This window comes from Misgurnus anguillicaudatus, chromosome 16 (assembly GCF_027580225.2).
Source record: "Misgurnus anguillicaudatus chromosome 16, ASM2758022v2, whole genome shotgun sequence".
Taxonomy (NCBI): Eukaryota; Metazoa; Chordata; class Actinopteri; order Cypriniformes; family Cobitidae; genus Misgurnus; species Misgurnus anguillicaudatus.
This window is the reverse complement of record NC_073352.2, coordinates 4,322,280-4,343,887: the sequence shown is the minus strand read 5'-3', so window position 1 is coordinate 4,343,887 and position 21,608 is coordinate 4,322,280. Positions and strand designations below refer to the sequence as shown.

General features: G+C 37.2%; 1 protein-coding gene across 2 annotated transcripts in view; it reads left to right on the top strand.

The window, feature by feature from the left end:
- atrx (ATRX chromatin remodeler) overlaps positions 1 to 21,608 on the top strand; it is a 67,667-nt gene that overhangs the window by 1,514 nt on the left and 44,545 nt on the right. For both annotated transcript variants that reach the window (XM_073854022.1, XM_073854021.1), the window contains exons 2-9: positions 7,592 to 7,692; positions 10,766 to 10,815; positions 14,166 to 14,215; positions 14,569 to 14,696; positions 14,777 to 14,896; positions 15,584 to 15,693; positions 15,772 to 15,839; positions 16,421 to 18,297. In XM_073854022.1, the coding sequence (XP_073710123.1) occupies positions 7,592 to 7,692; positions 10,766 to 10,815; positions 14,166 to 14,215; positions 14,569 to 14,696; positions 14,777 to 14,896; positions 15,584 to 15,693; positions 15,772 to 15,839; positions 16,421 to 18,297 (2,504 nt within the window). The remainder of the gene's footprint in view (positions 1 to 7,591; positions 7,693 to 10,765; positions 10,816 to 14,165; positions 14,216 to 14,568; positions 14,697 to 14,776; positions 14,897 to 15,583; positions 15,694 to 15,771; positions 15,840 to 16,420; positions 18,298 to 21,608) is intronic.

Genomic DNA, 21,608 nt, shown 5'->3' with positions numbered 1-21,608 from the left:
AATATTCAAACTTTTGCAACTGAACCTTTAAGCGAAATAATAACTAATAATTTTTTCCACTTAAAAGTAAACACTTTTTAATTGTTTTTTTTAACTTTGGTATAAAAAAATTAAGTCTCAAGTATTACGTTTTGCTAAATTCGTAATTGTTAAATATTTATAAGCAACACAATATTTTCTTTCAAAATTTACAATTTGAGAAAATCGCTGTGTACTAAATCGCCTTCTTCCATACTATATAGTAGGTGGAAGTCATTATGCGAGGTTAAAGGATTACTCCACTTTCATAAAAATGTATAGTTTCAATGCAGCTTCAAAGGCATCTTAACAATCCCAAACGAGGCATAAGGGTCTTATCTAGCGAAACAACAATAGTCATTTTTAACAAGATGACAGAATAAAAAATAAGCACTTTCAAAACACAACTTCTCGTCTTGCACCAGCTGTGTAGAGCACCAGCGTGACCTTACGCATTACGTAATTACGTCGAAAGGTCACATATGTGAAACACACATTTGCGGACCATCGGAACGGTCCTCTTTCTCCACAATTGTAAACACTGGGGTGGTAGTATCGCATACATTATGTGTGACCTTTCAAAAAAAATTGTGACCTTTCGGCGTCATTACGCATTACGTAAGGTCACGCTGATGCGTTACACAGCTAGTGCAAGACAAGTAGTTGTGGTTTAAATTAGGGCTGCACGATGTGAGGAAAAGTTGCGATGTGCGGTGACATTGTTTAATGTTGCGATGACGATGTGAGTTGCGATAAATATTTTATATTTTTTTCATGTTTTAGGGGCCATTCACATGTCGCGCCTAAAAATGTGCGGAAAACGCTAGACACGTAGGTTATTGTCACATGACCTGCACCCTGCGCTTGTGTCATTCTGAAAAGTTAAAATGTTTTTGAAAAGCCTGGAAAAAACGAGCGCGTCGCACTGCGTGCGAGTCACGACCGTGGCACTTCCAGAGCGCAAATACTGCGCGCCTACATTTGAAATGATGAACTTGAGCATGCAATATGTGAATCACCGCTTCCACAGTACCTGTGTTTGCGGCGTCATCTCTCCTAAATCCAAAATAATTCCATCATATAGCTGAAGTTCTGTTCCTTTTCACCACAAGGTCTTCGTCTGACAACACATTTTCCTCACTCTTCTCTCCTTCCTCCGCCATCGTTTTTGCTAACAGGCACAGCGTCGCAACTGACACACCACAAATCAATCTGAGCGTAGCTAACTTGGGGGTTCCCCTGATTGGCCTAATAGCATGAACGCGCAAACCATGTCTTCAGGACTAAACGTGGTAGGTCAAACGTTTATTACATGCGCTTACCGTTTTCCCTTCATTCATCGCGTCAAGGCTGTCTGTTGCGACGTGTTCATCGCGTGAGTTCATATCGCGATGACGATGAAAATTTGATGTATCGTTCAGCCCTAGTTTAAAAGTGCATATTTTTTACTTTTTTGCCGAAAATGCCAATCAGTTGATAGTATAAGGCCCTTATGACTTTTTTGGGATTGTTTAGAGCCTTCTAAAGCTTTGTTAAAACTGCAATTTTAAACTACATTGAAACTGTAATTTGTTGAGTTCCAATAAAGTCTATTGAATTGAGAAAAATCCTGGAATGTTTTCCTAAAAAAAACAACAAAAACAAAAATCTAAATTCTTCTTGATTGAACAAAGAAAGATATAAACATCTTGGATGACATGGGGATGATTTCTTTTTATGAAAGTGGAGTATTCGTTTTAAGTGCCTAATATAGTTCGGCGTAAGATCTATGGTGTAGCCTCCGTTTTCATTCATACTTCTGCGTCATCGCCCACGTTGATGTGCACTTACACATGCAGACCGCTAGGTGGTATCCACACGTGTTACCCACAGTAGCAGTAAAACCCAGTTAACCCTCTAAAGAATCTACTTACTACTTCCAGCTAGATTTTTAGTTGTGAATTCTTTACTTGACTATCCCATGATCATGGATCAAGAGCCACCAAATCAAAGTCAAAGCAAAGAAGTATTTAAGTGGCCATATTGGTATGCACAACTGACAGGGTGTCATTTACTTACAATTCTAAATTTGGTTTACCATATCAGTCCCACAGGATTAGTTAAAAAACAATATTTATGTAAATGAATATTTGCTTCTGATGTCGTTTGCAATGTTTATGTTTTACTCGGGCAGAATAGGTAAAATCAATCTTAGTGTGCTACTCGTGCTGTTTAAGATGTTATGTGTGCACATTTTGTATGTCAGAAAGCCGCATCTTAGGGCTTCAGACAGCATGTGAATGTGCGCAGATGTTCACAAATACTGAGTTCACGTTTTCTTGTTTACATGAAATTATCTCAAAGTGCCGTGTTCTGTGCATTTTTACTTATGGCAGGCTGCCACTAATGAATTAATGTATGGGAAATAGTGCTGTATATAAATTAATACTACATGGTTGGCTGGCACGATTTTGGGGTCAAATATTTTTTTTTCTGTGATGGTTGCAAGATTGTGGCCGCAGATTGCTGCCTCGGTTTTGAGCTCTGCAGTGCTTTAACAGTGCTTTTTTCATTTTTTTTTTTTGCTTGTTTGTCCTGTCTTAACTCTTACCCTGCCATTTACAAGTTTTACGGCAATCCATATAGTTTCAGATGGTGCGACAGATGTAAAAAAAATTCACAACGTTAGACTTACTGTCAGAGTGTGAGGCGAGCTGACTAACAATAATGATTGTAGAAGCCACGTGCTTACTCGTTTTGTCATAACATGCATTGTTTAATATAAGCGATGTAATTTTGTTGTTGTGTTTTTCATTAAAGAATAATAATAAACCCATAATATTTTAGCAATGCTTAACATAGAGGAAGAGCCGATTGCTCAGCTTGGACCTGCGGACTCCTTCTACCTGCGCACACCGGCTCAAGCACCTAAATAAATCATTTGTTGTGTTCGCATTGCTGTTAGTTCAAAAGTGAAAGGTCAGACTCATATGTTTACATACACCTTGCAGAATTCACAACTATGAGTGGGAGGTCATTCTCTTGAGTTGCACCCAGGTTGTGGAATTCTCTGCCTTTCCTATTGGGAATGCTCCAACTTTTGATTGTTTTAAGAAATGATTTAAAACACATCTTTTTAATGAATCTTTTAAGTTATAAATTGATAGTTGTTGTTGCCGGCCGCCATTGTTTATTGTGTTGTCATTATGGGGTAGTGTTGTTTCTTTTGTTTTTATTGTTGTAGCACTTTGAGTATAAGAAAGGAGCAATACAAATAAAATGTATTATTATTATGAATCTAGAAAATTTTGGAAAAGCGAGAGGAGTTTTGAAACTTATGGTTAGTTTTTAATTTAGTCTGGCCTAGAACAATTTTTTTCACATGAGAATTGTATACAGAAAGTTTTTATAATTACATTAATAACAGGATAAATAAAATAATTTCTAAAAATAACCCAGTGCAAAAGTTTAAATCCAACTGATACTGCACAATGTTTTCCCTGACAACATTTAATTGACAGGTTTTAACTTTTGTGATGGTTGTTTGGTTTTCTTATTTGTCCTGAGCCATTAAACTTTTCACAGATCTTGAATCCTCCATGTCCTGTAGATTCTTTTTCATTATTATCTGCATATTTTTTAACCATGTTCACCAGGGTTCACACAACTGACTGTATGATGTTAAAGGAACAGTATGTAGGACTGTGGCCAAAACTGGTATTGCAATCACAAACCTTGTGCAGGGCTTGACATTAACTTTTTGAGCAACTTGTCCTTCGGACAAGTAAATTTGCGTTGCACTTGTCCATGCACAAAAGTCACTTGTCCGGGTAAAGATTTATAATATAATGTATTTTTTGTGTTTTGCTAATCAGTGGCGGAGCAAGGGATTTTTCATAGGGGTGGCCAGGCAGGCAGGGGCCAGCAGTTACTCTGATGGCACATAAAATCTCTATCATCCAACCTTAAAATAATTTTAAGTATTATAGGTGTGTTAATCAGAATAATGTATAACATACAACTTCTACAATACTTTAATTTTAATTAAAATGAATTGAGATTAACATACAATTTATAGTCATAATTCAACCTCATGTTTTTTTAAACTATTTAATCAAATAAAACTTTTGAAATTTACTTTGAAACCAGGATTTATATCTCCCATTGCTGAAAATACCATAGAGACCAGAAAATCATGTGAATTTAGGCCACTGAAATGTATTTTACTAAGATTCATTTGACTGCTTCTTGCTACTCTTTCTGAAGAATGATGCTATATCTGCTGCCTTTCTCTTCAGTTTTCCCACATTTCAATGATTGTAGAAAAGTGTCACCTTTAATAAATTGACTAATCCGGTCACCCCTGTTATTAAGTGCGAAATGGACTGTTCCAAAACTTTCGGCTAGAGAGTCTGCGCAGTGTCGGAGAATAGAGCAGGTGATGATAACGGGAAAGGAGATCGGCTGAATAGTGTAAATAGTTATAGTTTAAATAAGCAGGATTGATTCAAATCAAAGGAGTTTTTGTGGACTGTGCGTGCAAACCACACATCTATGCACATTTAATAAAGTCAACGATTTGAATACTTTGAGTGAGACATACTTGTTCTAACCGGACAAACTGTAGCCTTTAACCAAACCCGGACCAGCAATTAAAGCAAAATAATAGATGATTTTTCAATGATTGTCTGACATTAAAACACTAAAGCAAAACATTAAAACATTACCATGTTTTAAAAAACGTATTAGAATAAATGTATCTAGATTATCTGTTATATATATATATAAAATCAATCTTAAACCTAGCATTTATGCTGTAATGTTTGTGTGGGATTTTTAATGAACAAGGTGCGAACTCTGTCAGATTCAAATCAGCTGTCGCGCAACACACACACATGCGCGCTGAAAGAGAGATTCTCATTATAAAACAGATTCTTAAACAAGATTTTAAGCCCATTATGTGTTTTACCGAACGTTAGAAGAGAAAAAATACGGACTTAAATCGGCTTTTTTTGACACGCAGTGAAGTCATTTATTCACGCCGGAGCCTGAAGAAACATCACTCTCCACTCCACTCTACTCCCACCCCTCCGTGTTCGGCGATCAGGTTTAATGCGCGCACAGCTTGTTTAGTAACAATAACAGTAACATGTAAGCGTGTGTGTCGGAGCGCTGCGCTCTCTGTTCAATATTCCGCTCGGTGTTTGCGCTGCGCGTTCTGCTCTGTCGTTAACAGCACATAACGTGAAGTAACATTGATTGAAATTTAACTTGTCCAGTCGGACAACTAATTTTCTCTTACACTTGTCCTACAAAAATCCACTTGTCCCGGACAAGCGGACAAGCCTTAATGTCGAGCCCTGCTTGTGGCTAAAACTGGTACTGCATGGCCAATATGCAAAATGACAACATAAACATTTTCTGTCCTTTTAAAAGCAAATAAGATGATGAAATGCAAACACTTATTGCCATGATGGTTCGTTGAAATTGAAACTCAATTGTGCTGTCAATTATCTCTTTCTATCATAATGAATAGGTTATTTGCATTTTGCTCGGGAATAGAAGATGGGATTAATCGTTTAGCCGAGACTCATTTATCTGGTTAAATGTAAATGGAACAGTTTTAACAAGTCTATCTATAGCTATATGATCAGAGAAGTGACCAGGTGTAAGGCCCTATAATGACTGCTGAAATGTGATTTTTTTTTTAATGTTAAAAAAAAGTTTATTCCAAGGGGCTGTTGAATGCTGTATTGTGATTGGTTGAGTGGTTCCATGGGTATGCATTATTTTTCAATAACCGCACACCTGACTTTTTAAATGTCTTAAAAATAGGCACCAGAGGAATATTAGTGGCAACTGTGGTTTAAGCGGAATAATTGACTCCGGTCCTTTGAATTATTTGAAAATAATGCAGACCCGTGGCATTACCATCTTGGATATTTTCTTATAATTCAGTGGCCTATCGTCAATTATTTTTTATGTAAATATAGTAAAAATGACTTTCTGAAAATGTAACTTGTTCAATGGTGAGAAAATTGGAAAAATAATTAAGAATAAAAAAAAGTTAGTTTATTCGGCCTTCGGCCAAGAATTTTCCTTTCAGTGCACCCCTAGTAGGATGACATCATAAAAAAGCAAGACTTTTTTTAACACACATGCCAAACTGTTCATTTTGAATGCTTGTATCTTCTGAATGCATTTTGGGCCATACAAATACATTTTTTGGCATGGTTATGTTTTGACTTAATAAACTGTAATGATGTATTTTACAAAGTAACACAATGTAACCTTGATCTCACTTGAAATGTATCTAAGTGAAAAGCGACAAGCTTGTCAAGTATGCAACTTGTACTCGAAATGTGACCTGCATTTAACCCATCCCAGTAAGTAATGAACACATGCACTGCAAGTCCACACACACACACACCCGGAGCAGTGGTCAGCTATTCCAGCACCCGGGGAGCAGTTAGGGTAAGGTGTCTTGCTCAAGGGCACCACAGTCACAATCATCTTTATTATTCATGTCATTTTAAAGGTTGTATTATCAACAAATATCAGATCACTTTATCGACATCAATCACCAAAACACTTAAAAGTCGCAATGAAATTGAAATGAAAAACTATATATATATTTTTTTAATGTTGTGGTATTATTAACAAATGACTTATCTGTGAGCTTCATTATTTTTAAAAAATTTGTGTGTGCTCATAATCTTTAATCAAAAATGCAAATCTCCTCCCCTCCTCAAAACGATCTCTCTTCACTTCCGGTCATAAGTATTGCAGGTGGGCGAGGTCCGGGAGAAGATCGCAGCGATTAGCAATTAGCAACACGACCCAACTTCAAACGACCCAATCAGATCTCGATAGACAAATTCAAATCCAGCCTTGCCTTATTTCATCTCAAAAGCCGTTTCATTCGGATATATACGAAAATAAGGCAATCAATACATCTGTTTCATGGCGACTTTAAAATTTTGTGGTAAATTTCATGTTGATGACTTCCTAAAGTAATAATAATCTTGTACAGAATCAAGATTTAAGATCAAGAACGTCACAATCAAATCTTTGTTTAATTATGGCCGACGCTAAGTGTGCCCCTTGTTATAAGTATGGGTTTAAATTTTGCATTATTGAGGCGTTCTCCTGACAAATAAATTACTTTCACAGTATATGTTATATCATAAACATCCCAGGTAACAATAGACTCTGGAGCTGCATCCGCACCAGATGTACATTTTACTTATTTACTTGCGTATTTAACTTATTTTTTTATTTTTTGTGTAGAAATATCAAGTTACTAGTTTTAAGTTACCTGTCTGTTCAGGCAAGTAAAATTATCTCACTTGCCCATCCAAAACACATCCTTGTCCCGGACAAGTGTTAATGTTGAGCCCTGTTTTAAATGTTTGGTATTGACTTTTTATCACTGAATGTTTGTATTTATTGTAATAGTTGTGTATGAGTCTCCTCAATGTGAATATCGCCCAACACTAGTATTATCACCCACCAGTGGAACATTTTTTTAAGCTAAAGCAGTTTATAAGTTTAGCATTTGTCATGTTCTTATAAATTGTTTATTTTTTTCCAGGTCCAATAAGCTGAACACACTGGTTTCTAAACTTCATGAGTTCTTGGGTCAGTCTCCAGACGACGAAAGCTTTGAATCTCACAATACTAAAACCTCCAATGGTAAGAATCACAATTTACACTGAACTGACAGTGTTTGTTTTATGTACTATCTGCAGCACCCCAGTTTGATTGTACCCTAGCCTAGCCAACTACAATGCAAAAAAATTACTCTCATATGCAATATGTTGAAAGGTTATTATTACAAGCTCATGTGGTCCATAGTAATGACCAGGGGATGACTGTGATCAACTGTACCGAACCGTACCAGAGTACGATTGTCCCACTTTACTCACACACAACACTTTATGATCCTTACCGGAGTGCACTTACGTCATTAAAATATGCAGTTGTTTTGAAGGAAACTGGAAGATATACATGCTCTTTCTTGAGAGTAAGACTTCGCACATGAAGTTAATTGTAATTATAAGTTTGTTTAATAAGGTGTGTTTGGCATCGTGTGTAACGTGCTGCGCAGTTTGATTGGTGTGACATTAAAGTAACACTAGCGGAACATATGCACCATGGTAAATAAACAAATCGAGAACATTGAGGTAAATGACGGTCAGAGTTTACTGAAAGATTATTGTATTCACATAGGGCTGTGGCAGTATCCACAATACCGTATTACCGCGCTAATGACAAGCCAACCGCATCGATGACATGATTTTCACGTTAAATAGGCTTTATGCCCAGCTGCACTACTTCCTGAACTTCAGCCAGCTCCTTGTTTCCTGTCTGCCATTATTGGACAAACTGATTAATCCAGGTGTGCCTGACCTCAGTAGTCACAACAACAATAATCAGACACACCTGGATTAATCCGTTTGTCCAATAATGGCAGACAGGAAACAAGGAGCTGGCTGAAGTTCAGGAAGTAATGCTGCTGGGCATAAAGCCTATTAATGAAGCTATGCCCTTATTGTTTTACACATCATGCATGTATAATAAAGACTAAATAAATTGAAACATAAATAAAAAAGAGTTAAGAGAGTCATTTGTTTTTCGTAAATTATTCAATTTAAAATGTAATACTAGGCTAGGCACCTCGTTGTTATGGATTTAAATAATTATTTCATTTTAATAATTTTTACAAATCAAGGTGGTAAAACCACATACTGCGCTAGTGAGCCATGCAAAATCATCGCAAGGGACATTCCTTCATCACGACAGCCCTATATTCACATACATTTTTGTACATAGCCTGAATCAAATTAATGTGTCTGTGTGTGACCTCTGCGTTTACTAGCTGATATCTCATTTAATTAAAACTAATAAAAAACTAACCACTATTTTTACTGCAGTAACCATATCATAGTTTATCTATGGCGTTTGTAGTAAAACCACAGTAACCACAAATTTACCACTGTCTCATAACCATGATATTTGTAATAAAACTATGGTAATAGAAATGGTTATCAATCTGACAAAAACAGGGTTACTAAACTTTTGCTGTCATAAAAATAGGAGTATTTACCTATTATTTAAAATAACGCTGCTCATAAATATTATTATTTTGCAAAACAGCAATAAGTTGACTAAATGGATGTGGTTTGATATTTAAATGTATGGTTTATTCTTTTATCAAATTATTGGAATAGAAAATGATCATAATCGATAATCAAAATTGGAATTGGAAATGATAACATTTAAACGTTATGAATTAACAACCAGGGGTCGGGGTTATTGCAGGCGAGAATGCCCCGCTTTCTTTCTTATCCATGCAAAAGATACTCAAAGTAGTCTGCTGATTTTGGACATACAGATATGATGATGATGAATAAAAAAATTTAGGAGCACAAAAAGAAATTTAGGAGCACAGTGAAAAAAGTTGATTAACCTGCTCAATTCATATGGATTCGTTTTATGAACTTTTTTTGAAGCATCAAAGTGGTAGTTGTGTAGGCTGGAGGGAGGGAAAGAAATCTCTCGATTTCATCAAAACGTTCTTCAAATGTGTTCCAAAAATAAGTAATACTCTTTACAAGTTCGCACATAACTATTTTTAGGGCGCAAATGAGTGAAATACTTTCACTGTAGAGCCCCGTTAAGTGCCCAAAAATCTATTAGACCTCAAAGTGTTTATGATACCAAGACATGTTATGTCAAAAGATCATCATAGCAATTTGTTTCCTAATGTCACAACCCCTTTAATAATAATATGCTGTGATAAAAATTTAATTATGATAATACGTAGTTTAATAAGTAGTAAATAATGAGAGTGGGAGTATTTGACTAGTCAGAAAAAGTCCAGAAAAGATTTGGGGCTGATGGATCCTTAGATCCTGACGTGCAAGATGTTTTTTGTGTTCTTTAGTTTATTTCTAATCATTAGTTATCCATATGATTTATTATTTGATTTATTATTATAATTATCATTATATTATTGTTTATTCATTCATTTATCATATTTCTATATTTTGTATTTCTTGTTATTTTTTCCTTGCTTATGTGTTTTCATTGTCGTTCAATCTCATGTTTGTGGGGTTTCATGAACTGTTTTGTTTGTATAAATAGAGAGAGACAGATAAGGGGAATGTTTATGGAAGCCCAAGGTTTATAGGATGTTGCTGTTAAGCAGTTTTGGGATAACAATGCATGTGGAATTTATGCTGGGAGATGAAGTTTGAACATTGAGCCATACGCAACTCCGTTACTTTTTACCATCATAACCTCGTCTCCTGCTTCTGCTCTTTTCTGGCTTTAATCGATCAACCTCTTGACTGACAGAAGATTGTTAAACACAAATTTTGGTATACAGCTCTGCTGAGTAACTGATATTTTCTGGCGGGATCTGGCGTCCGGGGCTGGATCCTAAATATTGTCTGCCGTGGAGACCTGATCTAACAGGGCAGAGTAGCATTAGTCAAGATATACCGACAACACAGGATTTCTGACAAAATAAATTTTTGCAGTATTTGTAGCGCTGTTAAGTCATAATTTAATATTACATCCACTTAAACAGTGGAAAATACTTTTTTTTTTTAAACCTTTTTTTGCCATTTTAATTTCTATAGCAATGATTGCTGTGATTTGCTAAAGTGTAATGAAAACAAAGGTCAGATTTGAGGAGTTTGATGTAACTGTTTCACCCTATGTTCTGTGTGAATGTGTTAATGCTTGTGGCTTTTTGCAGGTGAAATGGCCACCAGTGATTTAAACACCCCAGAGGAGAAAATGAATGAGGTATGTATCCGCACAGCTCACATCAACATCATAATCACTATCAGTAGACTTGGTGTTTTTTCATGTTACCTTTTTTTTAAACACAGTTGATGTCCATTGGTACTTTAGGGGTGTAGCCAGAATGTTTTTTCAGGGGTGGCCAGATTAGACACAGTGTTATATTGGGGTGGCAAAAAAATCACAGGCACCATTTATATTCATAAAACATAACTTTTAAATGAGAAACATACACAAAGGATTTAAGGAAAACAATTTATTTCTAATGCTATACAAAAGAAGCGTTTCCCGCAGAAAATTTGTTAGTTAAGGTGGTAGGGTTGGGCGGGTGTTCGTGGCCGGGGCAATCAAAGGGGCGGGGGTACACGTAATGATGAAAATATTTTTATTTAAAACACTTAAAAAAATTTTTTCAAGAAACTATGACAGAAAATGAACACATACTAGATTATTAATGAATGAAATGTTTTTAACAGATACCGCTAATGAAAATAGGTGTGTGATGAAATGAAACTAAAGGGTTAATAAACACAAACTGAAGCAGATGTTGTAGAACGTCTGGAGACAATAATAGATAGCGCGAAGATTGTAAAAACTGATTATTTCCCACTATTAATTACATTATCTTAAAGGAGTGTAACTACTGTAGCATGTAAATAATGCACATAAATAACGTGAGCAAGAGCGCTTAACAATTATATCTAATTAACAGGTACATGCAACCTAGCTAGCAGGTTGCTCAAACAGCAAAATCACCAGCTAATTTATTTAAAATTTGCAAGAACTATAGACTAATACAATAACAGCCTTAAATAACCCCAAAACATAATTCCACTTACAGTTCTCACGGGCACGTGTTTAATCAACTGGCTATCCTCAAGACATGACGGACCACGTCTTTATCTCATTTCGGCCGTGTGAAGCGCGTCCGCGCTATTCTCCGAGATGTACTTGATGGCCTTTTGTGCAGCAAACAATTTTGTTTTTTTTGGGGGGGGTTTTTGGACTACCTAGTTAAGGCGGTAGGGTTTCCCAGCTTTGGCGGGCCGCCCGAACTGCAAAGTGCTGCAGGAAACCCTGCACATACAACATGTCAGACTATTAAATTATCACATGGCCAAAACTTTTAAATACGTTTACATTTTAAAGTGCCCATATTATGGAAAACTCACTTTTTCTGGGTTTTGGGGTGTTCATGTGTGTCTCTGATGCTCCCACACGCATACAAACTTGCAAAAAAATCCATCCATGCTGTTTTGAGTGAGATACAGGTTTCTGAATGTCCTCTGCCTTGAGTCTCAGACTGCACGAGTTTAAACTCAGCGCCGAATTCGTCACATTCTGTTTGAATTTTCCCGACCACCACCCCACTCGCAAGTCTCCACCCACCAGGTAGCTAGAGAGCACAGAGCAGTCACTTCGCTGATACCCTCTATACTATTATCATGGCTCACGGAAATAACAGCGCTATTTGGATATTATGGATTATATTCCCGCCTACTTTTAAAAACAAAGTTTTAACGCGTGTTTATTGGAACCTAAAGAGTAATATACAGTGTGTTACGATGCAAATAGTCATCAGATTGTAGGCGATAAGACGTTCATGTGAAATCTAATGTAAGACTATGTATCTATATTTCACGGATTATACGCATCTGTGGACAAAAATGGTCATTGGATTTTATTCGACTTTCATGGATCATTCACACATCTGAAACAGACTTGATTCGCGATCGTTATGTCAAACACAAAAGGTAAGAAGTCACGTTATAATTTGCATGTTGTCATCTTCTGTCACAAAATACTACATTTACGATGCTAGAGCATCTGTATCTCAGAACAGAGATCATACATTGATGCTAATCCCGTAAATTATACCTTTTAAATGTATAGAAATGTGAATAATTGTTTGTAATGTAGACCGTAGCCTATATAGATATAGATACTTTTTTGCAGGCTAGATAGTTTGCAGCGTGGTTTCGAAAGTTAAAAAAAAATTTTTAGTAATAGTGTTTTGCCAAACTAACCGAGACCGGGCCTTACCGACCCGGCTTTTCTGACGAGGCTAACGTACCCCCGAGTCTCTGTAACTTTACGGTCCGGACCTCCCGCTAGCTTCTAGCAATTAGCACGCGGTCCACAAGCAGTATACATCCCCGGCCGGGTCGAAATTTCTGTCATTTGCAAAAATAATGCGTTTGAAAATGTTTTATAACGGGAATATGTTAGTATTGTCCAGGGAAAACGAGTGTATTGTTAAAACTGCTATATCACAATTGACTCTGGAATCATTGTGTGTCATGAGTTTCTTCTCCTGGAGTGTACTTATTAGTGATACTTTTCTGCATGATTTGTCTGTTGGCAACATAAACCGTTAATAATAATAATATATAAAATAATAACACAGTATGGTCTGTACTGCTCACGATATCACTATGCATGCGCACATGACGTTAGTAGTGGGGCGTGATCAAAGGAGCAGCAGCTCATAAATATGCAATGACCACCTCAAAACGGCACAATCTGAAATGCACTGAAACAGAGGCTCCTAGAGATGGGTAACAATCTTTTCCTACAAGCTATTTCAAGCAAACAACTTTTGAAACATGTTTTATTGAACTCATACACCTATTTAACTTGTGAAAAAGCAGTCATAATATGGGCACTTTAAATTTTAAAATTTAAAATGCACTTTTGCATTTACGGACAATACGTGCATCTTTAGCTCCTAGACTTCTACACACACGTTTGTCCCGTAAAGGCAGTTTGCAGCTGTTCAGCCAGTGCTACAGACTGCTTGCTTTGTCCAACAAGAATGGCCAAGGGCTAGCTACACCCCTGTTGGTAACGTCACAAATAATGGATGTAAATGCTGACCTGCTATAAAAATGTTATTTCGGTCATCAGTGTTTCGGGAGAGGCGGTTTTACAGGAGAGCGTTTCAGATTTCATCAGTACACACAGCAATCACTGTTTACCTTACGAGTGTTGATAAACCTCAATGCATTTGTCACAAATACACATGCATGTTAGTCAAATCACACTTTACTGTTGTCATTCAAAGATCACAAAAAACATGTTACATTTTTCATTTCTATATACAGTTCAGCCAACAGTTTTAGTTTAGTTTTATTTAAAATTTGACAAGACAAGACATTGCAGGCAATTTTGTTCATATGTTTTTATAATATGTAATTGTGCCAGTACATTGAGTTCAATTTCTCATTATAGTTTAACATTGAATTTTTTTTAACAGTAACAATGTTTTGATTAAAACATTTTCATTTGATCGGCAAGACATGCATACACAACCAGTTTTTAAAATTAAACCATTAAATTATGATTTTTTTTAGCCCGGTTGTTCCTCAGATTTGACCAAGTCCTCATCTTCACGCTCAAAAAGGTGAGTAAGGTTTCAGTCATTGTAAAGGCTTTTAACTTGAAAATATGCAAACTGGACGAATTGCTTGATTTAAATGTGTTGTCAGAACTTGTTACAGGTAAGAGCTTTTGATTCAAGTGTGTACTTTCTGCATGGCTATAGGACACCAACAGAAACTGTAGAAAATGATGATAATTTTGAAAGATGTTCTGGACTCTTCCACTGTTTGCTATTGGTCGGTCAAGTAGATGACGTGTCGACATGTAGTCAGTAATTGGTGAATTATATAATTGTGATGAAACTTTAAGTTAGGAAGTGTGTGGAAAAGTTAAATAAAATCCCCTTTAAATTTTTCCTCATTTTCTGAATTGAAGAAAACCTTCATTTGTGACCAAGCACACAGCCGTAGAGGAATCTGAATGTGCCAGTGAAAGCGGTGGTGAACATCAGGCAGGAGCAGACGGCAAGCAGAGCAGTTTGGACATCAGCAAGCTACCACAAGGTAAATCCTCAGGCTTCTCGTGTCTTTTAAAGATCATGGTTTAAGATGCTTTCTAAACCTCCGGCCTTCACTTTTCACAGGAACAGTTGTGGTGAAGCCAGAGCCAGTTGCTAATGAAACTAAAGATGAATTCAGAGGTCCAGAGTTTCGTAACAGAGGAACAAGTAAAGTTAAAGAAGAAGGTGCACGAAAACGTCCTGGTGAGTAATCTTGTGTGTACTGTACGGGTACATTTAAATGAATATATCCTATCCTAAATATGGTCTGTTTTAATAGCATTGTGGACAACAATAGGAGGCTATACCTTTCCCATATCTTTTGTGGTTGATCAAGGCTCTATATGCAAGGAAACTTCATCTGTCTCTTTTTAATGTGTATAATAATAATATACAGTTGTATAATAATTTTACATAGTAACATTCGACTAGAGCTTTGATGGTTATTATAACCACCATCACAAACTATGAAAAGTGAAAAGTAAAGGCTTACTGCTGCATGCGGATTCATAAGCGATTTAACCCAGATTTAAACAATTGTCTCTGATATAAAAGTGAAAGTAAAATACGCACACCTGCATACGCATTTATAAGCCCTTCCCACCCAGTGATGCCAGTATCACCGGGTTTGTAACACAACATCCCTAACGCACATAAGCGCCAATCCCGATTCCATAAAAGATGTATGATATGTAATGGGTACCCATGGTATGTAAGATGTACCCATGGTTGAAAAAACTTTCAGAAACTTGTACGAACCCTGGCCATGTAACACTTCCAACTGCTTTTTTGACACTTTGCATTTGTTTAGCATGAGGACACCAACCAGATGAAAGGCTTTGTGGCTGTGTTATATTGTCTTTATGTATATTATTGTGTGATTCCTCACAGAGGAACAACTTCAGGATATCTGTAACTGCACAGCATGTGGACAGCAAGTGAATCATTTTCAGAGGGACGCAATCTTTCAGCATCCAGCCCTGCATGTTCTTATCTGCAAGGTACAGTCCTGCATTGACTTCTGACACTCAGTTGTGCGTCTATATTTCTTTTATTAACACTTCTGCCTGTTTTTACAGTCATGTTTCAAGTACTACATGAGTGATGATATCAGCAAGGATGAAGATGGGATGGATGAGCAATGCAGGTTAGTTTTTTTCTATTTACTTGTGACCAGATTTATAAATAAAAAACAGGGTTGTCACAATTCACTAGATTCAGTTATCTAGTTCATTTAATAAACTAGTACCATGTGAACCACCCCCAGCGTTTAAAAAAAAAGTTGCCAGCCAGTGCCAGCATTTTTTATGATTTTCACAAACGTTTAATGCCTTCCACAAAATGTTCTTCTTCTATATATGAACATGCAATACAACAAATGAAATATTTGTAGACCCTCTGCTTTAAAAAAAAAACATATCTTAATTTGATTTCTTTTATTACCTCTCAAATATGTGTAGGTTTATTCAAAAATACAAATTTTAAACAAAAGGCAGAGTTAATTGCATATTTGTAAAGAACTTTTTTAAGGATCACATTCAGAGTAATGATCAAAATAAATTAAAACAATGGGAGTTTTCATGTATCACATTGATTTGTGTTTTTTTTAGTCTGATTAACTAAACTGAATGACTAGCATTGTTACTTAATTGTAATTTTAAGAACTGATTAGGCATCAAACAAACACTAGTACTAGTACTTGAAAGATGTGACATGCATATTTTTCAGGTGGTGTGCGGAGGGGGGCAACCTGATTTGCTGCGACTACTGTAGCAATGCCTTCTGCAAAACGTGCATTTTACGGAATGTTGGACGGAAAGCGTTGTCTGAAATTATGAGTGAAGGAAGCAAATGGCACTGCTATGTGTGCAGCCCAGAACCACTACAGGACTTGGTCAAAACATGCGAGACGGTTTTGCTTAATCTGGAACACACATATAAAAAGAACAAAGGAGACGGTGGTGACAAGACCAAACGTGAAGAGCGCAAACTCAAGCATAGCAAGCGAGAAAAAGCGTCCGTTAACGGACAGGATCATTCGTCCGATGGAGCCGGCACATTGGCCTTTACTTGTAAAACGATGAGCGTTCCTAAGGAACTAGTCAAAAAGACCAAGAAACTTATCGAGACCACGAATGGTTTGAATCGTACTTTCGTACATTTCCTCCAAAGCACATCGACGGGACACGAAGCAAACGCGTTAAGCTATAGACACTTGAGAGCTTTTAAATCAGTATTGGCTGATCTAAAAAAGGCTCACGCTGCTTTGGATGAGTCGCTGGATAAAGAATTTGAAACAAGAGGTCTTAAATTTCAAAACGGAGAGGAGCACAGACCACCTGAGAGTCAGAGTGCAGCTAAAACAGTCGAAAACAAGCACTTGACTGAGCATCATGGTGTCGAGGAAGATGGTTTGGATTCCACCACCACAGATCATAATCCTCAGATGGAAGAAAATAACCAAATGGAAAGTGATTCAAATGATGTTGAAATGGAGACTCTTCCTGGCTCGCCAGAAAAAGTTCAGGATCAGTCCGGAGAAGATGAAGCCAAAGATCAGGGGGGGATTGCTGATGCTCCTGAGTGTGAGAATGAATCCGTGCAGGCTGGTGAAACCTCTCTTGATAAAGACATTGTGTCTGTACCGCCCTCCGTTCCAGATGAACTCTTTGAGATGGTCGAGAGTCTCGCTGTAAAGAAAGAGGATGAAAACAACTCTGAATCTGGTGACTCCAAGTTGACATCCACCACTGAGTTCATGGACTCCACTAAAGGTCTCGCAAAACTAGGTAAAAAACTTGTAGTCAAACTGACCCCTGTTCCTCTTAAAATAACCATAAAACGAGATAAAAGCAAAGACGCGTCACTTTCAAAAGATGTGGATGGTAACGTATCACCAGAGGAGGCTGCGGACAGCAGACACTCGCCCAGAATGAAGACTACACCGTTGCGCAAGTCGCCAGAAGCAAAGAGCAAAAGTAAAACAAAGTCAATTTCAAATGATGAAAAATGCAGTGCGGTCAATCAGAGATGTGATTCAGACTCCGATGAAGTCCCAGAGGTCCTGCAGACAGCTGCTTTGAAGGACAGCTCGGATGAGAGCGACGCAGAAAACGGTGAAAACGGTGCTCCTGGTAAAGGAAGCAGGAAGAAGAGGTCTGCTTCCCGCTCGACTGAAAAAACTGTGAAGCGAAAACTTATCCAGGGCTCAGCAGACTCGGAAGCGAGCGACGGGACATCGAAAACAAAGAAACGAAATGCCAAAAAAAAGAAGGGGAATGAATCCGACTCCTCCAACCACAACTCGGATCTTGAGAAGCAGATGAAGAGTCTGAGCAAGCTTGGGAGTGAGAAAAAAACATCTAAAGGTGGCAAGAAGGAAAAAAATGAGTCTGGTAAAGAGGGCAAGAAGGGCCCTAAAAGGTCATTTGAGCGCCTACGCAGGTCACAGAGAGGGAAGGCGGACACGAAACAAGATTCGTCCTCCAGTGATGATGATGAAGGAGAACCGGCTTCAAACTCTGGAGAAGACAGTGATCAGCAGAAGATTAAACCAATAATCGACTCTGTTATGGCCAACATTGATGGTTTTCATCAGTCATCAGGTCAGTCTATAAATGACTTAAAATACATTTAAGATTTTTGTCTGTGGATCAAGTTAGTAGTGTCTCTGAACAGCATATGAAAAAGTATTGAATGTTTGCATGTATTTTTTTGAGCCACTAACAAGAACATTGCTCTGAACCTCTTGGATTTTATCAGCATTTCTGTAAGCACCACAGCTTTGACAAATTCCAAACTTACAAATGATATACTTACTGTGGTGACGCATCCTTACAACCTGACACTTACTTAACTTCAAATAATAGCCGAGTCCCAAATAGACGCCTGTCTCTTTTAGACTCCTGGTGTGACGACAGGTTTGGGTAAATAAACGCCTATATCCAATAAAGGCATGGTCTGTTTTTTAGTTTCGGGTTGTATTTAATCTTCTAAAACCCGTCAGGTCGTCTGTTTAAGCCTGTTATATGGTGCAGATTGCACGCGCTAACGTTTTGATTACTGGTAGATGTCACGTGACAGATGCAATCGTTCCGTTACTAATCGCTATGACAACACAACAAGGTTCTTCGATTGCAGTGATGATGACAGTAGCGGAGTGGCAATCGTTAGAGTCGGGAATTTTCCTGGTGGGCCGGTAGTGTTTTGAGGCCGCGTCTGATAATAGCCAGGCTTTCAGTCTTTTCACACTCCCGCTATTTATCATATTTAATATGCTGCAGCGCCCAAAATGTATGTGGCTGCACCGCTCTCTCTATCAAGCCCGCCGTCTCCCCTGGAGTTTTAGTCAAAAGTGCCATTATCAGCCAATCAAAAAAAAAAAAGATCAGAAAACAGCACTGTTGTATCTGGGTAAGATTTAACGCAACAACCAATAAAAAAGCATATCCTCGTTTGCTTTATTTATGCTGCCAATAATTTAAGACCTACCCCTTACATCAGGGGTGTCCAATCCTGCTCCTGGCTATCGACTATCCTGCAGAGTTCAGGTCCAACTCTAATCAAACACACCTGCCTTCAATTTTCAAGTAATCTTGAAGTCCTTGATTAGCTGCTTCAGGTGTATTTGATTTGGGTTGGAGATGAACTTTGCAGGACACCCCTGACTTACATGAACTAATTTGTTAAACACATTCAAATGATAAATAAAACGTAATATGTGGTAACCTACTGCTGTCATGCTTGAACAATTAAATTAAAAGCCTGTCTCTTATAGACGCCTGGTGTGACAATAGGTTTGAGAAAATAAAAGCCCAGGCTATTATTTGAAGTTTTACGGTACACTACCGGTCAAAAGTTTTGAAACATTTGACTGAAATGTTAACAATGATCTTAAAATTTTTTTAACTTGAAAGTATACGGTTAAATGCTTGAAGTTACTTTGTTGACAAAAATAGACCTGTGCCAAACAGATTCATTTCTGTTCTTAGAAAACTACCATTAGAAAAAGCAGCCAATAAGAGCCCAAATTAAATTAATCCTTAGGTAAACCTTTAAGAGGCTATTTGATAAAATGACACGAGTAAGGTTTTGCAATTTCTAGGCAAATAGTGACTGCACTTCAGATGATAAAATATAAGAGGCTTCTTTTAGTCATAATTCCCACTAGGGATTTCAAATTATGCAATTTCCCATATTCAATGATTGTTTAAATTAACGATCAATCAATCGAATAATCTTTAACAGTAATAGTGCAATAAGCCGTTACAGCAATGACATAAAAGTGTGCGTAAAATGCCAGCTTCCTCACGCGAATTAAAAGATTTTGTTTTGTCTAAATAACATGCCAGTGGGATTGTAAAATGACTCAATCTAGTTGGTGTTTTGATAAAAATCATCAATTTAATCTCGTAATGAAATATGACGACTAATAGACACAGTAAACTTCGCCTCATATGGGCACTTTGTGCAGTCGCATGAAAGTCTGTGTGTCCATGACAAATTAAAAGTTTCATTATCATCAAGTGTTATTTTTCTAGTTGTTCACTTCGGTTTTCGAGTCGTAGATACACCGCTTGTTGTAATTATATCCAAGAAGCACATGGAGGGCACTTTTCCCGTCGTCACCTCAGCTTTAGACCTGCGGCGTACTTTCAGCAAAGATACTTATATTATAAAGACTTCAAGCTTCCATTAGAAAACCCACAACAGTGTTTAGCGTGTAGCGCCTCAGTCAATAATGATGAGCAATGATATGTGTTGCAGGCGTTCAGAGTGTTACAGTTTAAATTGAACAGTTTCTTGCCAGAATTCAAGTTTTTCATTTTAAGTTTTACATCACCAGCTGTGTATGTGCTTTGCGCAGGCGCCGCACACACGTGCTTGCCTTTTCAACAATCGTTAAGTTTTATCGATTTAATGCTTATCGACAAGATTGATTAATTGTTAACATTACTAATTCCAACAGTTACATTTATGTTATGCTATAGTTTGGTTGAGTTTATTATTATTCTTTATTACATGGCTCTTTAAAATGTTTGATTCTAGAGAGACATTTGAAGAATAATGACATTGAAGACATTTGAACGTCTTGTCTTATCTTAAAATCAAAAGCAAACCTTACTGCAGGTCTGGATTTGTTAAAAATTGACAAATTATTTCAAATCAATATTTAATGTTAATTTTCCTTACCTTACTTATGAGGTAAATATCTGTGTATTAAGCGGGATAATGTATAGGCAGCATGTTGTTTTTGCGAAATTAACCCATTTAGTGTGATAGAAGACATCCGCTTTACTCCTGATGGCAGCTCCAGGAAACTCATTTAGCCAATTTTATAGGCACCGTAACAAAATTCTGTTTGAAAATTAAATGGAGCACGCCTTTGTGATAACTAATTCCATATTTGAAACCTACAATATTAATTTCTTGATAAAAATGCAATTGAAAGGTGTAAAATGTGAAAATATAAATTTATTTATACTAAATTTGTGATAAGCCACCATATTATTTTTTCAAACTTGACCAGGCTCGACCAATCACATTCCCTGCGCACACCCACGCATAGAATTGTGGGACAAGACGATGAAGGTATCTCAGGAGACAGGAAGTAAACCTAACATTTTCGGACGTGCCTTCATGCCTTCCTGTCTTGGAATGTTGCCTCTGAAGGCAGCAATTTAGAGATTTCGGACGCAGCACCATAGTACCACAGCTTGTGTCAAATGAGCCAACAGACACTATTTCTAATCTCTGTCATATTAATAAAACATTTCAAAATAAAACATTACAAAGGTGTCAGTGATTGTCCAAGATAGCCTATAGATTTATTCAGTGTCATCAGGAAAGACGCCAACATCACCTCTCTCATGTACTGTGATGGTCATGTAACTTTGCTAAAACTGCAAAGCTGGTG